General features: G+C 44.1%; 1 protein-coding gene and 1 non-coding gene across 7 annotated transcripts; one reads left to right on the top strand and one right to left on the bottom strand.

Moving 5' to 3' along the window:
- Positions 1-1,896: 1,896 nt before the first annotated feature.
- On the bottom strand, positions 1,897-2,002 carry LOC122209264. Its single transcript, XR_006197536.1, has one exon. It is a non-coding gene; the product is annotated as a U6 spliceosomal RNA (small nuclear RNA).
- Positions 2,003-2,715: 713 nt separating this feature from the next.
- PRDM7 (PR/SET domain 7) lies at positions 2,716-19,583 on the top strand. Of its 6 annotated transcripts, none has more exons than XM_042920202.1 (12): positions 2,716-2,914; positions 4,023-4,176; positions 4,582-4,705; positions 5,024-5,131; positions 10,254-10,303; positions 12,995-13,151; positions 13,789-13,890; positions 14,105-14,376; positions 14,810-14,877; positions 16,066-16,259; positions 18,166-18,737; positions 18,822-19,583. In XM_042920202.1, the coding sequence occupies exons 2-12, from the start codon at positions 4,051-4,053 to the stop codon at positions 19,365-19,367; spliced, it is 2,319 nt and encodes a 772-aa protein (XP_042776136.1). In that variant the 5' UTR covers positions 2,716-2,914; positions 4,023-4,050; the 3' UTR covers positions 19,368-19,583. The 6 variants fall into 6 exon arrangements, with proteins under 6 accessions (XP_042776136.1, XP_042776135.1, XP_042776132.1 ...); XM_042920201.1 differs by having other exon boundaries at positions 18,166-18,742; positions 18,827-19,583; XM_042920198.1 differs by having other exon boundaries at positions 2,719-2,844; positions 18,166-19,583.
- The last annotated feature ends 2,035 nt before the right edge of the window (positions 19,584-21,618 follow it).

The following is a 21,618-nucleotide window of genomic DNA, read 5'->3' as shown; positions in this document are numbered from 1 at the left end:
AGATGCATACTTGTCTGGCAAATGGCAGGCAGGGGGTGGGGTTTACTTTGAATGGACGTGAGGGGACTCTGGGGGTGAAGGAAATGTCCTGGATCCTGGAGATGGTCTCACAGGTGTGTACATTTGCCAAAATTTACACAAAAGACGCAAGAACAGTAACCGTCTGCCTCATGTCAACATCGGGCAGGATTACATGTCAGCAGGGCATCTCATGCTAATGCGTATTCACTCACTGGTTTGGCAGGTTTGGGGTCTTTTCTACTAAATACTCTCATCTAATTTTATTCCTTCCAAAAATGATGGTCTGTTACATGTACCAATGTTGATGTGTTCTTAAACAACGTGAGGGTTAGGGCAACAACCCCCCATGAAGTAAAAACTCCATGAATAACTCTGACTTTCCCAAACCTAACCACTAACCACTTCTGCTGAGCAGAAGCCTTACTGATACAGCGCATTAGTACATATTGTGCATGTTGTTTGTATCATATGCTGAAATCTTACGAAAAAGTAACCCAGAGAAAAGAAAATGTCGTTGAGGAAATCATAGGAAGAGAAAGTATATTTACGGGACTGTATGGTATGATTTTTCAAAAATTCACACACAGAAAATTTTTGAATCCACATATAAGTGGACCACCCATCCATTTTACCTGGACAGACCCTCCAAAGTCTCTCCAGATTAAGAATTACTATTTTATGGGTGCCTGGGTGGCTCAGGTCATGATCTCATAGTTCCCTGGGTTGGAACCCCACCCCCACTCCCATCAGGCTCTGGGCTGCCAGCCCTGAGCCTGCTTAGGATTCTCTCTCTCTCTCTCTCTCTCTTTCTCTCTCTTTCTGCCCCTCCCCCCTCATTCTCACTTCTCTCTCTCAAAATAAATGTTAAAAAAAAAAAAAAAAAAAAGTCTCAGGGTGCCTGGGTGGCTCAGTCGGTTAAGCGTCCAACTTTGGCTCAGGTCACGATCTCTCGGTCCGTGAGTTCGAACCCCACATCAGGCTCTGTGCTGACAGCTCAGAGCCCGGAGCCTATTTCAGATTCTGTGTCTCCCTCTCTCTGACCCTCCCCTGTTCATGCTCTGTCTCTCTCTGTCTCAAAAATAAATAAACGTTAAAAAAAAAAAAGTCTCATGTTTCTTTCAACAGCAAAGCCAACAACAGGGACCACATAGATGCTCCTGCACAAGATCTGCTAGCAACTCTCAGCTGACCAGTCAGGGTAGCAGCAACTCCCAAAACATCTGCAAACACAGAGATGGTCTCCCAGTTTCTAAAAACTCCCCGCTCTTTCACTGTTGCCTCTACTCCCAGCACCATTCTTGCAGGAACCTGAGAGGTCTGTGGGCCCTTAAAGTTCTGGTTTGCCATTACCTTCATGACAGCAGAGGGAGCAGTCCACTTGCCCGGGTGACCTTGCCTGGAGACTTACATTCCTTCCCTGGAAAGAAGGCCTACTTCATGTACAAGGAAATCATGTTATGTCTCTGTGATCAAAACTTAGTAAGGGTCAGGGATGCCTGGGTGGCTCAGTCGGTTAAGCGTCTGACTTCAGCTCAGGTCATAGTCCCGCCAACTGTGAGTTCAAGCCCCGGGTCGGACTTTGTGCCAAAAGCTGGGAGCCTGGAGCCTGTTTCAGATTCCGTGTCTCCCTCTCTCTCTGCCCCTCCCGCATTGATGCTCTGTCAAAGAGAAATAAACATTAAGAAAATTTAAAAAAAAAATTGGTAAGGGTCAGAAACACTCTTCCCTTTTTATCTTCTGAAAGCCAGTGCCCCCCCTCCCCGACCGTGGACCCATTGTCCTGTATTTGATGCCTTATTTTTATGCAAAATACTCGATTTTTTTTTCATTTTTTTCTTTGATTTTACTTACGTCTTCTTACTTCTCTTGACTTTTTTTAATATAGAATGCTTCAAAGTTTTGTATATCATCCTTGCACAGGGGCCATGCTAATCTTCTCTATATTGTTCCAATTGTAATCTACGTGCTGCCAAGCGAGCACTACTTCTGATGAGTTTTGGACCTGCATTATCTAAACACGCCTATTACTCACGAATGCCACTTCTGCTTTTCATTAGGAATCCGACCCCCGAGTTGTTTTCTAATATACTTACTATTCCATTTGTTGGGTTTAAATCTTTGAGCCACAGAGATTTTATTTGGTGTCTCTACACACCGTCTCACCAGACAATACTTAATTACATAGTTGTCCCCTGAATGTAATACGATATTCACTATATACTAACGGGTCATACAGCTCTCGCTAAAAGTGGATTTTACAAGGACGGGGACAGATGGGCCTAGGAGACCCTTCCAGAGCCTGATAAAAGTCTGGTAGAGCAAAGAATCTTTTCCGAACACAGGATGCCTATGTCCACCCTAAAGCCCTGCCGTCAGCTCAACGCTCCAAACTCAGCCTGCGCTGCAGGACGCCCTGCGCAGTCTCCGGCCCGGCGCTTCCTTCACCAACCTGGGGGGGGGGGGGGGGGGGGGGGGGGGGGGGCGGGGGCGGGTTCGGAAGGGAAGTGATGAAAACTACCAGAATGCCCGGGGGCGGCGGGGGGGCGGGGGGAGCCTTCTTGAGAGACACGCGCTGGACTCAGAGCAGCCAATCCCCGCGGGGTGGGGTGGTGTTCGGCCAATGACTGACACCCACGGCTCGCCCTACGCTCCGCCCCATCGGACCCCTCCCGACCGCCAATTGGAGGGGCCGCTTTGATTGCAGCGCTGATTGGTGGCTCCTGCCTGACAGGGCGGTATAAGCGGGTATCTCGCCCTCCGCGGTGTCCTGACTCTCACCCGGCGCACAGCGCTCGGGGGCTCAGCAGCGGGCGGCAGATCCGGGTGGGCAACGCGAGAGGCCGGGTAGACTGACGAAAACACCGAGGACTTTGCCGTGCCGTGTGAAACCCTTGTAAACCCTGATGCTGAGCCCTTCAAAGCCCGCCTGGGAGACCCTAGATCCCCTCACCCTGAAAGGCTCCGAATCCCCTCAGCCACAAGGGACCCCAAATCCCGCCGCTTTCAGGGAACCCAAATCCGCTAACTTCGTGGAACTTCACGTCTCCTCAGCATTGGACCCCAAAGCAGCTCAGCTGCAGAAACCTCATATCGCGTCACCCAGAGAAACGCTAACCACCCCCCCAATTCTTAGACCCCCAAATGTCCTCAGCCCGAGGAGCCTGAAATGTAACACCCACAGAGAGAACAAATTTCCCCAATGTCAGAGACCCTGAACAGCCCCTGCCTGTGAACTCTTAAATCCTTTCAGCTTCAAAGACCCCAAATAACCTCAATGTCAGAAAACCTTAAAGCCCATTAATGAGAGAGTCCAAATCTCCTCAGAATATGACTTAACGTTTCCTCAGTCTCAAAGATCCCAAATCCTCTCAACCCGAGCGTTCTAAATCTCTTCGGCCAGAAAGACCCAAATCTTGTCCTGAGAGACTGCCAATATCACCAGCCTGAGGAACCCTAGGTGTCCTCATCTTGAGGCCCCAAATCCCCTTGACTTAAGAAACCCCAATTCCCTCAGCCTGCGAGAGACCAAATCTCCTCACCCTGAGGCATCTCTGTCCCTTAGAGATTGAGCCTGTTTATACCAGATTTTTCCAGAATCCCCAGGTGCACATCCCAAGAAGCGCTTCTCTGAGAAATATTCACTTCCTCTCCCCGGAACGGGCCGGCACTCAGGGGCCTCCAGGCCTCCTTGGTACTGCTCTGGCCTTGCACCTCAGGACTCTAATCAAACGCCCACAGCCACATCCCTTTGCGACCTTTCCTCATATGGGCCGAGCTGCAGTAGAATAAAAGAAACAAAATCTAGCTCACGTTAGAATGGCCTGGCATTGCCAGTAGAGGTTCTCCATCCCATCACTACCCGCAGGTTTCCCCTGCATCTTCTAATCCTCCCTGGGCTGCCCACCTCTTTCCTGGATGCCCCACCCAAATGGAGAAAACAGACATGGCTCTGGGCAGTGGTCTGCGCTGTCACCCCCTGTCAGCACCTTCTCCTTCCACAGGTGCCTTGGCCTTAGGACAAAGAGACTCATGGAGCCATTGCCAGCCTCAGAGTCAGAGCGGGGCCAGCCTGGAGGTCCCAGCCCCATGAGCCCCCTCGGATTCCCGGAGCAGTCCACTGAGAGAAGCTCAAGGAAAGCAAGATGGAAGCCCACGGTGAGAGGTGTGGGAGAAGCTGGGCTCCAGGCTTCTTGGAGAGGATGAAGAGAGGGGCCTGGTGACCAGGAGCTGGTCCTTGGAGGACCACAGGCTCCTGGCCTACACCAGTGACTGTACACAGGATAAAGGGCACTCACTCCTTTACAGGACGTGGGTGGGGGAGGAAGTTACACGGGATAGTGGCATCAGCGGTTTCCCTTTGCCAAGAGAGAGCTAGTAAAATGCTTAGTGTTTGTCCGATTGATCAGGACCCATCAAGAAGGACAGAAACGCTTCACCCTCGTTTAACAGAGAGCACCCAGGAAGCAGGGTACACAGTACATACAAGGTGGAGGAGAAGGCCCGGCTCTAAGTTCTGACGTGCGTTAGTAAGTCACCGATGGGATCTCTTATTTTCTCTAGGCCAAAGATGCTTTCAAAGACATTTCCATATACTTCTCCAAGGAAGAATGGACAGAGATGGGAGACTGGGAGAAAATCCGATACAGGAATGTGAAAAGGAACTATGAAGCGCTGATGACTATAGGTAACCAGAAGTGCTGGGTGCTGAGGAGCCTGGGAAACGTGAATCAGGCCTTCAGTCCCTATATTAGTTGGCCTCTCGGGTGGCTCTGTCTGATCACGGTTCCCTTCTGTATGAAGACAAATCTGGAATGAAATTTTGTTCTCTTCTATCAGTGTAGGGCTTGCACTGGCAATGCACAGCTCATCTCTTGCCTTGTTCTAGACTCTCCCAGCCCATACAACGGAGTCGCACTGACTGGGAGATGTGCTCCATTGCTACCGTGCTTTGTTCCTCCTTCTAGATCTTCCCTCTTCGGACAAGGGTTTTGCTTCTTTCCAGGTCTCAGAGCCCCTCGACCAGCTTTCATGTGTCACCGCAGGCAGGCCATCAAACCCCAAGTAGATGACACTGAGGATTCCGATGAAGAATGGACGCCAAGGCAGCAAGGTGAGGGGCCAGGAAGATTTAGAGATTTCCTCCTGGAACCCAAAGTTTAGGTCTCAGCTGCATCTCAGGAGTTAAAAAAGGAAACTCTTTCCTCAGAAACATAAATATAAATAGACGCAAAACAGCATATCACACAGTAATTTATTATATGTTATGTAATTTATGTATATTTATGTATATTTATGTAATTATATCACACAAAATTTATTCATACAAAATTTTAAAATGTGGATGATAATAATTATATTATTTAAAATTCATTAAGAGTGGTAAAAGTATCAAAATCTGAACATGAAAAAGAAATGCCAAATTCAGAATAGTTATCATAAGAGAAGAAGGAATGGGTGGCAGGTGGCTTTGCTGTGTCTTGGTTAGTTTTTTATTTGCTTTTATTTTTGTTTTTGAATTTTAAAATAGAAATTAAAAGATATAAAGATAAAAATTAAAAGATATAAAGTTGTGGCAGAATGTTGAGATAAGGCTGAATGGTGGTGGATGTATAGGTTTTCCAATATAATTCTCCATACCTTTCTGTATGTTTAAGATTTATCATTCGTTTTTCTTTTTTAAAAAAGACTGTTTTTGCTAAACATTGCTAGTTAATGAAAGGGAAGATAAAGAAACCTTAATTAGACTGTAAGTCCACCAGAGAGCTTTCTAAAAGTAATCGCAGTTATTCTCATTATCCAATTATTGGATTAAATGTCTTAAAAAGAGAAAATGATGAACATATTATGTAAAGATACAGTTTTTAGGTATATTTAATCACACACAGGATCTTCTTACCCCAAAATGAACCAGATTCTTTGTCATAATTCTGGAAGAGGGTTTGAGGTAACTAGTCTCCCTGGTCTTTCCCACATATCACTCGCCAGAGACAGCATCAGGCAAACAACATGAAGAGTGATCGCTCCAAAATAGAACTGAGAGACTCACTTCCTCTTTTGCTGTTCAAACAAAAGAGTTTGGAAGAAGGGTTGATCTCCCTAAACCGGAGAAAGCAACTTGGGTTAGGTCTATGATTCCATCTACGGATTTCAGAGATTTGAAAACCCAGTGTGTGGTTGTCCACAAAGGTTTGACATGAAAAGAAAGTCTTCATATACCCCATGGTTTACCATACATCTACACAGCTTTATCTACCCTCAGCTAACATTCCCACCCCAATTTTCTTTATTGTGGTTACAAAATATAATAACATAGATTTACCCTCTTAACAATGTTTAAGTATACAGCACAGTATTATTAGCTACATGCACATTATTGAACAACAGATTTTTAGATCTTTTTCATCTTGTATGACTGAAACTCCATACCCATGAACAACAACCTTCCATTTCCTCCCCTCCCCTTCCCCCGACAGGCCCTGGAAACAACCATTCTATTTTCCATATCCATGAAATAGATAACTCATATATGTGGAATCACGCAGTATTTGTCTTTTGTGATATGTTTATATCAATTAGCATAATATCCTCAAAGTCCATCCATGATGTAACATATGACAAGACATCCTTCATTTGTAAGGCTGAATAATATTCCCGTGTGTGTGTGTAATTTCCTTTATCCATTTATTTGTCGATGCACATTTAGGTTGCTTCCACATCTTAGCTATTATGAATAATGCTGCAATGACCTTGAATGTACAAATATTTATTCAAGATCCTGTTTCCAATTTTTATACACATACCCAGAAATTTGACTTCTAAATCATATGACAATTCTTTTTAATTTATTGAGCATCCTCCATGCTGTTTTTCATAATGCCTGCAACATTTCACATTCCCACAAATAGTATGTAAGGGTTCCAATTTCTCCACATCTTTGCCAACACTTGTTATTGTCTGGTGGGTTGTTTTTTTTTCATAGTGATTATACTAATGGGTATGAGATAATATCTCATTGCAGTTCTAATTTGCATTTCCCTGAGGATTAGTGACAATGGACCATCTTTTCTTTTTTTTTAATTTTTAAGTTTATTTATTTTGAGAGACAGAGAGAGTGAGCACAAGCCGGGGAGAGGCAGAGAGAGAGGGAGGGAGGGAGAGAATCCCAAGCAGGCTCAGAGCCTCAGCACAGAGCCCAATGTGGGACTCAAACCAACAAACCACGAGATCATGACCTGAGCCGAAATCAAGAGTTGGACACTCAGCCAAATGAGCCACCCAGGCTCCCCTGGAACATCTTTTCATGTGCATTTTAGCCATTTGTATATATCTTCTTTGGAAAAAAATGTCTTTTCAAGTCCTTTTGTCATTGTATTAAAACCTCAGGCTGCCATAATAAAGTACCATAGACTAGGTGGCATGAACCACAGAAATTTGTTTTCTCACAGTTCTAGAGGCTGGAAGTCTGAGATCAGGGTGCCATCATAGTCCAGTTCTATTCTTGCCTTGTAGGCAACCTCCATCTTACTGTGTGCTAGCATGACCTCTCATTTATATGTGCATACTCTTGGAGAAAGAGAGAGATTTCTCTTCTTAAGGGCACTAATCCAGTCATGAGGAGCATACTCTCATGACCTTATCTAACTCTAATTACCTTCCAAAGACCCCATCTCCAAATACAATCACATTGGAGGTTAGGGTTTCACATAGGGACCTTTTGGAGAGACATAATTCTTTTCATAGCACCCAATTTTTAATAAGGTTACTTGGTTTTTTACTATTGAGTTTCAGCAGTTCTTTGTGTAGTCTGGATATTAACCCCTTATCAAATGTATATTTTACAATTATTTTTTCCCATTGCCTTTTAAAAAAAATTTTTTATTCTTTATTTTTATTTTTGAGAGAGAAACAGTGAGACAGAGTGTGAGAGGGGAAGGAACAGAGAAAGAGAGAGAGAGAGACACACACACACAGAATCTGAAGTGGGATCCAGGCTCTGAGCTGTCAGCACAGAGCCCAACACGGGGCTTGAATTCATGAAACGTGAGATCATAACCTGAGCTGAAGTTGGACGCTTAACCGACTGAGCCACCCAGGTGCCCCTCCCATTGCCTTTTCACTCTGTTGACTGTGTCCTTTGCTGCACAGAAGTTTTTTAGGTTTAGTATGGTCCCATTTGTCTATTTCTGCTTTTGTTGCTTGTGCTTTTGGTTTCATATGCAAGAAACTGTTGCCCATTCAATGTCATGAGGCTTTTCCCTTTGTTTTCTTCTAAGAGCTTTATAGTTTCTGGTCATACATTTAGGTCTACGGTCCTTTCAGAGTTGGTTTTTGTATATGATGTAAGATGAAGGTCCATCTTCATTCCCTTTTTTAAGTTTTAATTTTAATTCCAGTTAGTTAACATATAGTGTTATTATATTAGTTTCAGGCGTACAATACAGTAAACTACCACTTTCATACAGCACCCTGTGCTCACCACAAGTACACTCCTTAATCTCCAGCACCCATTTAACCCATTCCCCCACTTACCTCCCCTCAGGTAACCATCAGTGTGCTATCTTTAGTTAAGAATTTGTTTCTTGGTTTGCCTTTTTTTTTCCCCCTTTGCTCATTTGTTTTGTTTCTTCCACACATGAATGAAATATACGGTATTTGTCTTTCTCTGACTTATTTTGCTTAGCATAATACTCTCTAGCTCCCATCCACGTCATTGAAAATGTTAAGATTTCATCTTTTTTTATGGCTAATATTCCATTGTGCCTGTGTGTGTGTGTGTGTGTGTGTGTGTGTGTGTGTATTTGTATATATATGTATATCAAATAAAGAATGCCAAGACTACATCATGGGGAAAGGACAATATTTCAACAAATGGTGTTGGGAAAATAGAATATCCATATGCAAAAGAATGAAAATGTCTTGAAAAAGAAAAACAAAGCTGGAGACATCACATTTCTGGACTTCAAGTTATATGTCAAAGCTCTAGTGATTCAAACAGTATGGTACTGGTACGAAAGACACATAGATCAATGAAACAGAATAGAAAACCCAGAAATGGGGGCACCTGGGTGGTTCAGTCAGTTAAGCGTCTGATTTCGTCTCAGGTCATGATTTCACAGTTCATGGGTTCAAGCCCCGCATTGGGCTTTTCACTGACAGTGCAGAGCCTGCTTGGGATCCTCTGTCTCCCCTCTCTCTCTCTCTGCCCCTACCCCACTCACACTGTTTCTTTCAAAATAAATAAACTTAAAAAAAAAAAGACTCCCAATCCATGAATATGGGATGTGCTTCTATTCATTTCTTTCAGCAATGTTTTGTAGTTTTCAGTGTTCAAATGTTATACATCCTTAAGTTTGCTCCTAATTATTTCATTCCTTTGGTGCTATTATAAATAAGACTGTTTTCTTAATTTCCTTTTTGGATTGTTCATTGTTAGTACATACAAATGCAACTAATTTTTTAGTGTTAATTTTGTATCCTGCAACTTTGCTGAATTTGTTAGTTCTGACAGATATTGTGTGGAATCTTTAGGACTTTCTACATATAAGACCATGTCATGTGTGAACAACCATAATTTTACTTCTTGCTTTCCAAATTAGATGCACTTTATTTACTTACTCACTTACATACTTACTTATTATTTTTCTCCAATGCCCTGGCTAGGACTTCGAGTACTAGGTTGAAGAGAAGTAGTGAAGTGGGCATCCTTGCCTTATTCTTGATCTTAGAGAAAAAGCTTTCAGTTTTAAACTGCAGAGTATGATGTTGGAGATAGACTTTTCATATATGGCCATTATTAGAGTGAGGTAATTTTTTTCTATTCACAGCTTATTGAGATTTTTTTTGTCATAGAAGGTCAGTATATATATATATATATATATATATATATATATATATAGTTATATATAGTTATATATAGTTATATATAGTTATATATATAGTTATATATATAGTTATATAGTAGTTATATATATATAACTATATGTAATAGATAAGTTATGAACATAGGATGAAGCTTAAATGAGGTTTTGTCTATTTTTTTAACACTTTCAGAAAATTAGTTGTCACCAGTAGCAGCATAGACTTTGATAATATTTCAAAAACCACTTTCCAATCACCTTTTGGTAGTCCTTGTACTTGCCACTCCTTAGGCAAGAGCTCTGTGTCTCTAGTGAGAGTCTCTGGAGCTCAGAAACATTTGCCAACCAAAACACTGATTTCTCATCACTTTATAGCCAAACCTTCCTGGGTGGCATCCAGAGTGGATCAGAAGAAACAACACAAGGTGAGTATTTCCCAGATCCTGATGGCAAGAAAATCTTTCTCATGGATTTAAACACGGGTAAGAGTAGAAGAATTCAGAGTATCCTAGAAACTGCTGCCTTCCTTTACTGATCTCTTTAGCACAGTATCCGAGATCATCATCGCTGTAATAGTTAACAAGAACAGCAACAATATTAGCTATCACTTGTTTTATTTTCACTGTACTTCAGACTTTATTTTAAGCATTTACACAAATAAACTCACTTAAACCTTACAACAACCCTATGGGGGGGGGGTACTATAAATATCACCATTTATAGGTGAGATTGAGACAAAGACATGTTTGCTTATATACCTGACATCACAGTGCTAGTGGTAGTGCAGTCTAATCTCAAGCTCCTTTTCTAAACCACTTAAAAGCTCATTAAGACTTTCATAGTTTTATAAAATTTACATTATTCATTTGATTCATTTCGACCCAGTTCTTTTCTAGTATGCTGAAGTGAGAGATGAGCTAAGACCCCCTAAGTAAGAGAAGCTTACAAATAATACCAGCAATTTGTACACTCGATCGTCCCAGATGAAAGAGATAGCATCCCCGCCATCAGAGCCTCCCATTCGATTTATTTGTTGATTTATTTATTTAGAGAGCAGAGAGGGGCAGAGGGAGAGAGAATCTTTTTTTTTTTTAATTTTTTTAAACATTTTATTTATTTTTGAGACAGGGAAAGACAGAGCATGAACGGGAGAGGGTCAGAGAGAGAGGGAGACACAGAATCCGAAACAGGCTCCAGGCTTTGAGCCGTCAACACAGAGTCCGACGTGGGGCTCGAACTCACGGACAGTGAGATCGTGACCTGAGCCAAAGTTGGACGCCCAACCGACTGAGCCACCCAGGCTCCCCAGAGGGAGAGAATCTTAAGCAGGATCCACTTCCAGCATGGAGCCTGTCTTGGGGCTCGCTCTCACAACCCTGAGATCATGACCTGAGCTGAAATCAAGATTCGGATGCTTAAACAACTGAGTCACCCAGCCCCCCCCCCTTTTTTAATGTTTATTTATTTATTTTGAGAGACAGAGAGAGAGAGAAGAGACTCTCAAGCAGGCTCCACACCCAGCACAGAGCCCACCAAAGGGCTCAATCCCAGGACTGCAAGATCATGACCTTGAGCCAAAATCAAGAGTCTGTCGCTCAACTGACTGAGCCACCCAGACGCCCCCAGAGCCTCCCATTCTAATAAGAGGAAGCATCTGAAGCCCTGAGTACCTTCAGGTTTGATGACTGAGAAACAACATATAAAATGACTTAAAGACTTCATATATGTTACATAATATTCTTTAGAAACTCACCTATCTGTGGAGCACCTGGGTGACTCATTCAGTTAAGCGTCAGACTCTTGATTTCATGGTTCCTGAAATCTCGTCACTGTCAGTGCAGAGCCTGCTTGAAATTCTCTCTCCCTCCCTCTCTCTCTCCTCCTTCCCTGCTCCCTCTCTCCCTCTCTCTCTCTCTCTCTCAAAAATAAATAAACTTAAGAAGAAAAAAAGAAACTTACTTAACTGGAACTGATTTAAAATGTTCATACTTGTAGGAAGAAGCAACAGCTCCTTCCTCTGAGCTCTCATTAGGCAACTCTCATGTTGTTCAGAATCGTTTGTGTAGCCTGCTTCTGCCCTGCAGGCTCTTTCTTCTCAGAAGTCCCAGGCCCCACAGGGCCCCTGAATGTTTTCTGAACAAGTAATTCCACGTTTACAGATTACATTAGAAATAAAAGGGTCAAAGAATGCTGAAAATAAGATCTGTGATTTAGATTTTGAATATGGAGACAATTGAGAACCCTCTCAATTGACAGCAGAACTGTAATCTCACATTCATACTGTATCAAATAGCTCATGAGACAATTTGATGATCATTATAATATTTCCTGTTTACTATAACATTAAGAAATAGCATGTATACAGGGCACCTGGATGGCTCAGTTGAAAGAGCATGGGACTTTTGGTCTCAGGGTCATGAGTTCAAGCCCCATGTGGGATGTAAAAATTACTTAAATAAATAAAACTTTTTAAAAAATTAGCACGTATACCATTTTATGGATCAGGAAAACTGAAGAGAGCTAGCTGCCGGTACAACCTTATTCAAACAGAATTGACAGGAACCGGCTAATTTAATTCCAAATATTCTTTCCTGGGTATGGCAAGCGACACATTTAGCATCCTTTTTTTTTCCCCCCAGTGTTTAGATACATTTCCTCCAACGCCTTCTTTATCATCTTTCCCCTCTCTCTGCTCTGTCACCTCATTTTCCAGACGTGTGCAGTCCTTTCCACTTGTCTACATTTCCTCCTCCATTAAATGTCCACTAGTTTATAGATGATCCCCTCTTTTTATCTACAAGTCCTCACCACTTTCTTTCACAGACCTTCTTGATTCTCCAGCCAGTTTTCCCAAGTGTTCTCCCTGCCTCCTTCTCACTTTTATGGAGAAATCTGAGAAAATTTAAAGAGAAAGAGTCTTAAGCCATGGGTTATAGTTTTGAATTCAATATCCACAAATTCCCTTTCTTTTCCCTCTAGTATTCGGAATCCCCAGGTATTTCCAAGTGTTGTTGAAGTATTAACCAAAGCAATTCATGTGAAAACACATCATAAGCCTTACAGGACTAAAAAAAAAAATGCCTGTTGTCTTTTAATATGTGACTCTCACATTGAAGGGAACCCACAGAGTGCCATTAAGTAAGGAATCTAGTTTGAAGGAATTCTCAGAAACAGCAAAGTTGCTGAACACAAGTGGCTCAGAGCAGGGCCAGAAACCAGTGTCCCTTCCTGGAGAAGCAAGTACCTCTGGACATCACTCTAGACGAAAATTGGGTAAGAGAAAGAATAATATGGGAACTTTGGTCCCTCTAAGTCCTCCAGAAAGTTTGATGAATACAACCTAGGTATGTGGAGTGGACTTTGGCTAGGCCTAGGTTAAAGCTAGACTAACCTGAGACCTGTAGTTACCGTTGAGGTCTTGGATAAATCTTATAAATTCTCTGAGCTCCTGAATGCTAATCTGTAAACTGAAGATAAGAATGCATAGCTCATATATTGTTTGAAAGCATTAAACATTAAAGAATTGACACATGCAAGTTGTCCAATAAATCCCTCAGTGATAATAAAGACCATACTTTCTTGGTGTTGAATGCCCAGGCTCTTGCTCGATGCCTAACGTGTAATGTGCCCTCAACAAATATTTTCTGAATGAAGAAATGCATGAATGAACCATTTTCTAAGAGGAAAAATATTGTAAAGTAAGCCTGATAATGGGAAGAAACTAACATTCAATTAGCCATCTACAGTCAGTATGGAGTCTTACTCTCTGAAGTAAGAGTTTGGACAGTGGGGAGAGAGTATATAGAAGGATAAGTAATAATTTATTAGAGGAGATTTTGCATTTTCTGACAAAACGGGACTAACACTCCAGACCCCACCAACCTCACTCATGTACTCTTTTCCAACTCAGAGCTCAGGAGAAAGGAGATTGGAGTGAAGATGTATAGTCTACGAGAAAGAAAGGGCTTTGCATACCAAGAGGTCAGCGAGCCCCAGGATGATGACTACCTCTGTAAGTGACCATCTTGGCCCACTCTCAGAGAAAGCTGTTCTCTCCTGGTACAATAACTTCATTATGTCATAGGGACCCCAAATCATTCTCCTCCCCTAGTAACCAGGAGTATAGGATAGAGGCTAAATGATGTGTGTTGAGCTAATTCTGAAGCTGCTTAAGTGCAGGAACATGCACTAACCCTTTTCCTAACCCCTGTTGCTCTCACTTCCAGATTGTGAGAAGTGTCAGAATTTCTTCATTGACAGTTGCGCTGTTCATGGGCCCCCTACATTCGTAAAGGACAATGCAGTGGGCAAGGGGCATCCCAACCGCTCAGCCCTCACTCTGCCCCCTGGTCTGAGAATCAGACCATCGAGCATCCCTGAGGCTGGGCTTGGAGTATGGAATGAAGCATCCGATCTGCCACTGGGTACACACTTTGGCCCCTATGAGGGCCAGATCACCGAAGACGAAGAGGCAGCCAACAGTGGATACTCCTGGCTGGTGAGAATCATCTACCTCTTCCCCTGTCCTCTGGTTTCCCACATCTCTGCCGTGAATTGGTAGGACATCACCTTCTACATGGATGAGAATAACATGGTTAGTTCTGTGTACTGAGTGGACTTTGCATGAACCTGCTGTTCCTACTTAAAGATCAGGGGGTAAGGGGGAGCATAGTGGTACAGACACAAACAGGAAGCTCCTCCCTTGCGGGACCTGAGCTCTGAGTTGACAAAGCGACCCAGCTGTGTAGACAACGACTAAGGAGTACATATCATGTGGTCACACTGGGGACTGATTCCATACAGGCTGAAAGACCACTGACCACAGGAGAGTAAAATAATCCCTCTATTACCTCCCCACCCCTCACACACCAGAAAACAAAAAAACAAAAAACAAAAAACAAAAAACTTTAATTTCTCTTTCTCAAACTCAGATCACCAAAGGGAGAAACTGCTACGAGTATGTGGATGGAAAGGATAACTCTTGGGCCAACTGGATGAGGTAAGGCCAATAGAGTTCAGAGCTCCAGAGAGGACATTCACCTCTCACAAACCTACGTCCCTTTCCTTCTCATCATGTCTCCCTCAATGGTCTCCCTCAATCCTCTGTTCCTCTTTTTTCTCCATGTAATGCTCTTTTATTTCAAGAGAAAGTACTGGGGGAAAGGAGATAAGAATATAGTATATGTCCTCAAAATATGCTAGACAAAATTTGAACACTGGCAAAAACCTGAGGAGCCTAGATTCATCAGGAACACTGGACTCACACTTCAATTTATCTGATCAATGTTTATAAGCATTTACTATGTTCCAGTTTAGACAATGGAGTTCGTGAGTTAAACCTATTATACAACCCATGTTTTATGGAAGACATATTGCAGACAGACAATAGACAATTGAGTTTAAGAATATTTAACTATCATTTCCCTGTTTTTCAAGAGGTATACGGTGGAGAGATAGCTTCAAACAAGGGACCTTTAATATGTGAGGGCAGTAGCTCTTCCTCGTCTCAGTTCTAATAGAACTGGGTTCTGAAGCCTGTATAGGAATGGGCTACAGTATGGCCACAGGCCTCTGTGCTTCATGACCCAGCCCCTTTCCTTGAGGGGCTCTCATTTTATCAGGGAATGCAGTATGTAAATAAAATATTGCTTTTCTGTGTCATTTTACTAAGACAAAGGAAGCTCCAAGTTTCTATGGGAACTCAGGGGAGGCAAGTGAATGGTACCTCAGACACAGTGTAGGGAGACTGAAGAAAGCCTTCTCAAAGGAAGATAGCCACACTTGGGCTGAGTATAGAATGATGTGTGTTGATCTAGAAGCAGAGTCCATGGTCAAGCATCAAGTTCTGTGGTATAAAACAGAACTTAATTTAGAGTTTAGAGAAACAAAAGGTCACTGGGTTTTTGTGACCAATCAAGGTGGCAGTAAGTCTGGAATTGGGATTTAGAAAATGGTTAATCAAGCAAGGGGGAAAACATTAAAGGCAGGCTGTGGCCAGTAAGCAGGACTTAGAGATGGGAATCCATATGATGTTGTGAGGGAGACTTAAGTATGAACAGAAGGTTCCTGAGGAGTTAGGGAGTGGACAGCATCACAGCATAGAGGCCTTGAGCATCGGGGCAGATCTGACACACAATGGGAATTTATCTCCTATGGTTCTTTTTCCCTTTCCCTGCCTCAACCCCAGGTATGTGAACTGTGCCAGGGACGATGAGGAGCAGAACCTGGTGGCCTTTCAGTATCACAGGCAGATCTTCTACCGAACCTGCCGGGTCATCAGGCCAGGCTGTGAACTGCTAGTCTGGTACGGGGACGAGTACGGCCAGGAGCTGGGCATCAAGTGGGGAAGCAAGTGGAAGAGCGAGCTCTCAACAGGGAAAGGTGGGCACCACTGCTCTTCAAAACAGAAAGAAAAGAAAGAATTCTCCGTGGCAGTTTCCATGTCCAGCTCTCGAGTAGAGTAAAATCCTGTCTAAAATCAGTACGATTGCAAATCAGATGCTTCAGAAATAAGGATTCATTTCATATGCATTGGCCTCTTAGAAATAAGTTTTAAGTTTTTCATTTTTGTTATGATTTTTTAAATACCTCGTGCATAAAATGTGTAACAGAACATAGTGATAAAAGACTTAGAGGCCAAAAAATTAAGTTTTCAAGCACCTGCCAGCTCCCTCACTAAGTCAGTTTCTTCTGCCCTTTTAGCTCTTTCTTCTTAATTTGCTCAGTATTTCTAAATGACATGTGTATGTTGGTGTGCGTTCACTCATAATTTAGTTAGCTGTCATGTGAGCTCCTACTCTGTTCCAGACAGCCTTCCAGGAACTGGAGGTGGAACAAGCTTGTCAGAATCACTGCTCTTGAGCACCTGATAAGTGAATGAGTAAGGGAAACACATGTACAGATGCATGTGTGTGCATAACATCACACAGCAAGTGGTGCTTTGAAAATAAAACTAGTCCTGGGAAGGTGCCTGGGGACCAGTGTGAGGAGAGGATGGGATGTGGCAGAGCTTGGACAGGGAAGGGCTCTCTCTGGACATGCGCAAACACCCGGGGGTAAAGGATTCCAGGAAGAGGGGGCCTGCTAGGAGAGAGGCCCTGAGGCACAAGAGAGGTGGGGCGTGTGTGGTATGTGGCTGAGAACCCATAGATACGTAGACGCCCTAGAGCCTGTGGTCCACGCTGAGACACTGGGGTGTTTCCTGACTGAGACAGAACAATTGTGCAATTTTCGACTGGAGAGTGGCGTGTTCTCTATTTTAAGATGATGTTTTGGTTAATTTTGGAGAGAGACTGCAGTGGGTAATCCCCTCCAAGATCACTTCATCTCTAAGTGAGAGAGGGTGGTGGGTTGGCAGAAGATGAATGGTGGTTGGGAGTGTGATATATATACCCATACTTGGTCAAGGAAATATTTTGAAAGGACTTCCCATTGTATTTGAGATGAGCTAAGACCGAATGAAATAAAGTATGAAGGATATATTTTCATGTTATGATTTGTAGAAAACTGAAAGAGAAGCAGTTTATAACCTAGTTGGAGCGGCAGGAACCAGAGTCCTTTAGTCCAAGAGACTGCACTGCTCTGCCTTGTCCAATCCAAATCCCACTTTCAGATAGAGATCCAGACACATATTGGTTGTCAATTAAATATGTCTTTTTAATGTTTCTGTTTATTTCTGAGACAGAGAGACACAGAGCGTGAGCAGGGGAGGGGCAGAGAGAGGGGGAGACACAGAATCCAAAGCAGGCTCCAGGCTCCGAGCTGTCAGCACAGAGCCCGACATGGGGCTCAAACTCACAAACGGTGAAATCATGACCTGAGCCGAAGTCGGTCGTTCAACTGACTGAGCCACCCAGGTGCCCCTAAATATGTCTTTTTAAATGGGGAGACTCAAGTTCATATTTACTGCCACATTCTAAGTCATCAAAAGGGCTGTTGCCTCTCACTAGAATAAAATCACTGTAGACACTGTCACAGAGTCACATGACTTAGAAGGTGTTTGTATGTGGAGAAAGGTCATTGTAGTTCCATTCCTATAAGGAGGGAAGCTTCCTCTGATGCTGCTTGAAGGTACCTAGTCTGGGCAATACATAAAAAAGACCCTTGAAATGGGCTTTCTGGATTTACTCAATGTAGTAAGTGAAAATGGAATGGAAAAATAAAGGAAAACTTGGTGGGAGACAGATCTTGCATTGTCAACACAATAAAAATGAGTAGTGGGGCAGGCCTTACCGGGAGACAAAGCATACAACGCAACATCTACCTGACCAAAAATTTCCTCTTTCAGCAGAACCACAGCCAGACATCCATCGATGTCCCTCCTGCCCACTGGCCTTCTCCAGTCAGAAATTCCTCAGCCAACATGTGGAATGCAAACACTCTTCTCAGAGCCTCCCACGAATATCTGCAAGAAAACATTTCCAACCAGAGAATCCCTGCCCAGGTGATCAGAATCAGCAGCAGCAGCAACATTCTGATCCACACAGCTGGAATGACAAAGCAAAATGTCAAGAGGTCAAAGAAAGGTCCAGACCTTTGCTTAAAAGTATAAAGCAGAGGAGAATTTCAAGAGCATTTTCCACCCCATGCAAAGGACAAATGGGGAGTTCTAGAGTGTGTGAGGGAATGGTGGAAGAAGGGCCCAGCACGGGCCAGAATTTGAATTCAGAGGATACAGGAAAATTATTCATGGGGGTAGGAATGTCAAGAATTGTAAGAATCAAAACTAGAGGCTGTGAGCAAGGGTTCAATGACAGATCACATTTCAGCAGACACCAGCGAACACACAAAGAGGAAAAGCCCTCCGTTTGCAATGAGTTTAGAAGAGACTTCAGTCATAAGTCAGCTCTTATTACACACCAGAGGACACACACAGGGGAGAAGCCCTATGTTTGCAGGGAGTGCGGGCGAGGCTTTACACGGAGGTCAAGTCTCTTCACACACCAGAGGACACACACAGGGGAGAAGCCCTATGTTTGCAGGGAGTGCGGGCGAGGCTTTACACGGAGGTCAAATCTCTTCACACACCAGAGGACACACACAGGGGAGAAGCCCTATGTTTGCAGGGAGTGCGGGCGAGGCTTTACACGGAGGTCAAATCTCTTCAGACACCAGAGGACACACACAGGGGAGAAGCCCTATGTTTGCAGGGAGTGCGGGCGAGGCTTTACACGGAGGTCAAGTCTCTTCACACACCAGAGGACACACACAGGGGAGAAGCCCTATGTTTGCAGGGAGTGCGGGCGAGGCTTTACATGGAGGTCAAGTCTCTTCAGACACCAGAGGACACACACAGGGGAGAAGCCCTATGTTTGCAGGGAGTGCGGGCGAGGCTTTACATGGAGGTCAAGTCTCTTCACACACCAGAGGACACACACAGGGGAGAAGCCCTATGTTTGCAGGAAGGATGGACAAGGCTTTACCAATAAATTGCATCTCAGCTACCAGAGAACAAATGTAGCTACCACACACTCCATACCCCAGCTCTGAGGGAGGTTCAGAAGAAGCCTACTGACCCCTTACACTCCTCAAGAATATAATGAGAGCAGATATAACGGGTTAAACAAATCCTCTACTTTCAGGGCAAGAGATGAGGTATACAAACGGGGGAAGGTTCCTTGAGTGTTTCTGGGGATGTTGACGCCAATCCCCTCCATGGTTTTTTGGCCTCCTGTTCTAATAAATTTTGTGTGCATTCAAATCCAAACTCCACATCATGTACCTCATTCCCCCCTTATCACTGAAAGCAGAAGGGTCCAGGAGGGCCAGAGAACTCATGCTCTTGGCCCAGGTCTCCACAGGAACTTAACCCCTGGAAAGGTATAAGTCAGGAGTGAATCTAGTTAGACCAGTAGAGAATTTCTGGGCCAGGGAGAGAAATTTAAGATTTGAGACAGACTCATCAGGGAAGGGAATGCCCTAGTCTCCTGGGAAGCATGGTGTTTTCCCCTAATAGACGCCTGTCCTTTGCTGCCACCCTCCTCCCTTGGCTTCTCATGGCTCCTCTCTTGGTGTCCCTCCTCCCTTGTAGCCTCAGAGGTGAACACCGGGTGGGGGGACGGACACACACGTGTGTATGTATACATACCTATGTGTATGTACATCCACGTGCCTGGCTCAGTCTGGGGCACCTCCTCTCTCTCACTCTCTCCTTGCTGGCATCAGGTGCACAGCACATGAATTCCATATCAGCCCACAGTGGGTTTGATTCTCAGATCTGCCCTCACCAGTTGTGTGACATAGAGCAAGATACTCAACCTCTCTGTGCCTGTTTTATAAGCTGGAGAATGGGAATGGTGACCCCAGCCCTTGGTTTGATGTTCAAAGTTGAGTAAGCATAGGCAGAATCTCGTACAGAGATGCCAAGAATACAAGTCCCTCCCTCTTTGTTACTCTCTCTCTTGCACAACTTTCAATGCCCATGTCTTCAAGGGCTTTAGCGCTGCACAAGGAAGATAAAAAGAGTAGGTAGGGTAGGGGGCGGGGAGCCAGATTCATAAATTGGACAGACACCAGTGCTTTCTCTGAACAGACTCAGCTACCCTGAGAAAGAGCTGTGAGGTCAGGGATGCAAAGTGGGTGGGTCCATCTCCCTCCAGGCCACTGCCCTTCCCACTGAGCCTGAGCAGCTCTGAACCCCCCTCAACACAGGCAGGCAGTACTGACAATAACCTGTAAAACCAGACGCTCACCCGGCCCTTCCTGAGAAGAGACTGTGGGGTCAGCATCTGCAGGAACTGGACGTACAGTAAGTGAGTCTCTGATCTCACTCACTGGCCCATCTGCATACAATGTTCACAGAGCCCATGGCTCAGCAGCTTCTACAGTACACTTACCTTGTGCCCGGGCCCCATATGGTTTAACGCACAGCTGTGTCATCTGAAATTCTTAACTATTTGATCTTTAGACTTCTGCATGGTAAGTGAAGTCTGAAAGGACAGTGGAGCATGCTGTGAGCAGGGCAGATATGCACAAGTGAACGGCCACCCATTCACATGTAAGATCCACCTGCCCCAGGAGCACACAATTCCCAGGGACACAATGGGTGGAAGTAGCAAGACTGCAAGTGAACATGAAATAAGCATGTTACATGCACCACTGGGTAAGTGGGGATGTTGACATCTTTTCTTAGAACCAGAACTGACTTCCAATACAAAGAGGAGGCAATGGTGTGCTAGGAAGCACAATGAACGAGAGCCACCATCACATCCCTCCTGCAGGAGTTAGCTTCCTGCTTCTGAGGAATCGTATGCATCTCAGTCCAGTTCCTACTAGGATGGCTTCGTGGAGGCTAAATCCCAAGTCCCACACTTTACAGGAGATACCAAAAGGAGTATGGGCCATCCAGGGGGCACCCAAACCCCATGACTTCCAACAGTGATCCTTCTGTCCCTCTCCCTGTGCCTGGCTTGTGAACATTCTCTACATAAACTATGTGGATTTCAATAATAAATATTCATTATTATTTTCTCTAGTCCCTTAAGCTTTTGTAAGGGAAGGTGAGTATTTGTGGCTTTCTTTCCCTATAGGAAGAGGGGACAATTCTCTTCCCTGTAAAGCCTCATGCTGAGAAAGCAGCCCAACCCTCAATGTTCTGTGACTTTAGCATGAGCCATTGCAGAAGGGGCAGAGTTAGGAATAATGCTGGCAGAGAAGCTCACAATATAGGGGGAGGAGAAGTCCCAAGCTGCCAGGTGATTCCTGCCTCCATTTCCCACCAGAACTGACCTGAAACTCTTCT

The sequence above is a fragment of the Panthera leo genome, chromosome E2 (assembly GCF_018350215.1).
Source record: "Panthera leo isolate Ple1 chromosome E2, P.leo_Ple1_pat1.1, whole genome shotgun sequence".
Lineage (NCBI taxonomy): Eukaryota > Metazoa > Chordata > Mammalia > Carnivora > Felidae > Panthera > Panthera leo.
This window is presented reverse-complemented; position numbering and strand designations above follow the sequence as displayed.

Excerpts from the sequence above, each read along its gene's own strand:
- PRDM7 (XM_042920198.1), top strand. The coding sequence starts at position 4,051 with ATGGAGCCATTGCCAGCCTCAGAGTCAGAGCGGGGCCAGCCTGGAGGT. Across the intron at positions 5,132-10,253 it reads ATGGACGCCAAGGCAGCAAG|CCAAACCTTCCTGGGTGGCA; the intron begins GTGAGGGGCCAG and ends ATCACTTTATAG. Across the intron at positions 14,878-16,065 it reads TCTTGGGCCAACTGGATGAG|GTATGTGAACTGTGCCAGGG; the intron begins GTAAGGCCAATA and ends CCTCAACCCCAG.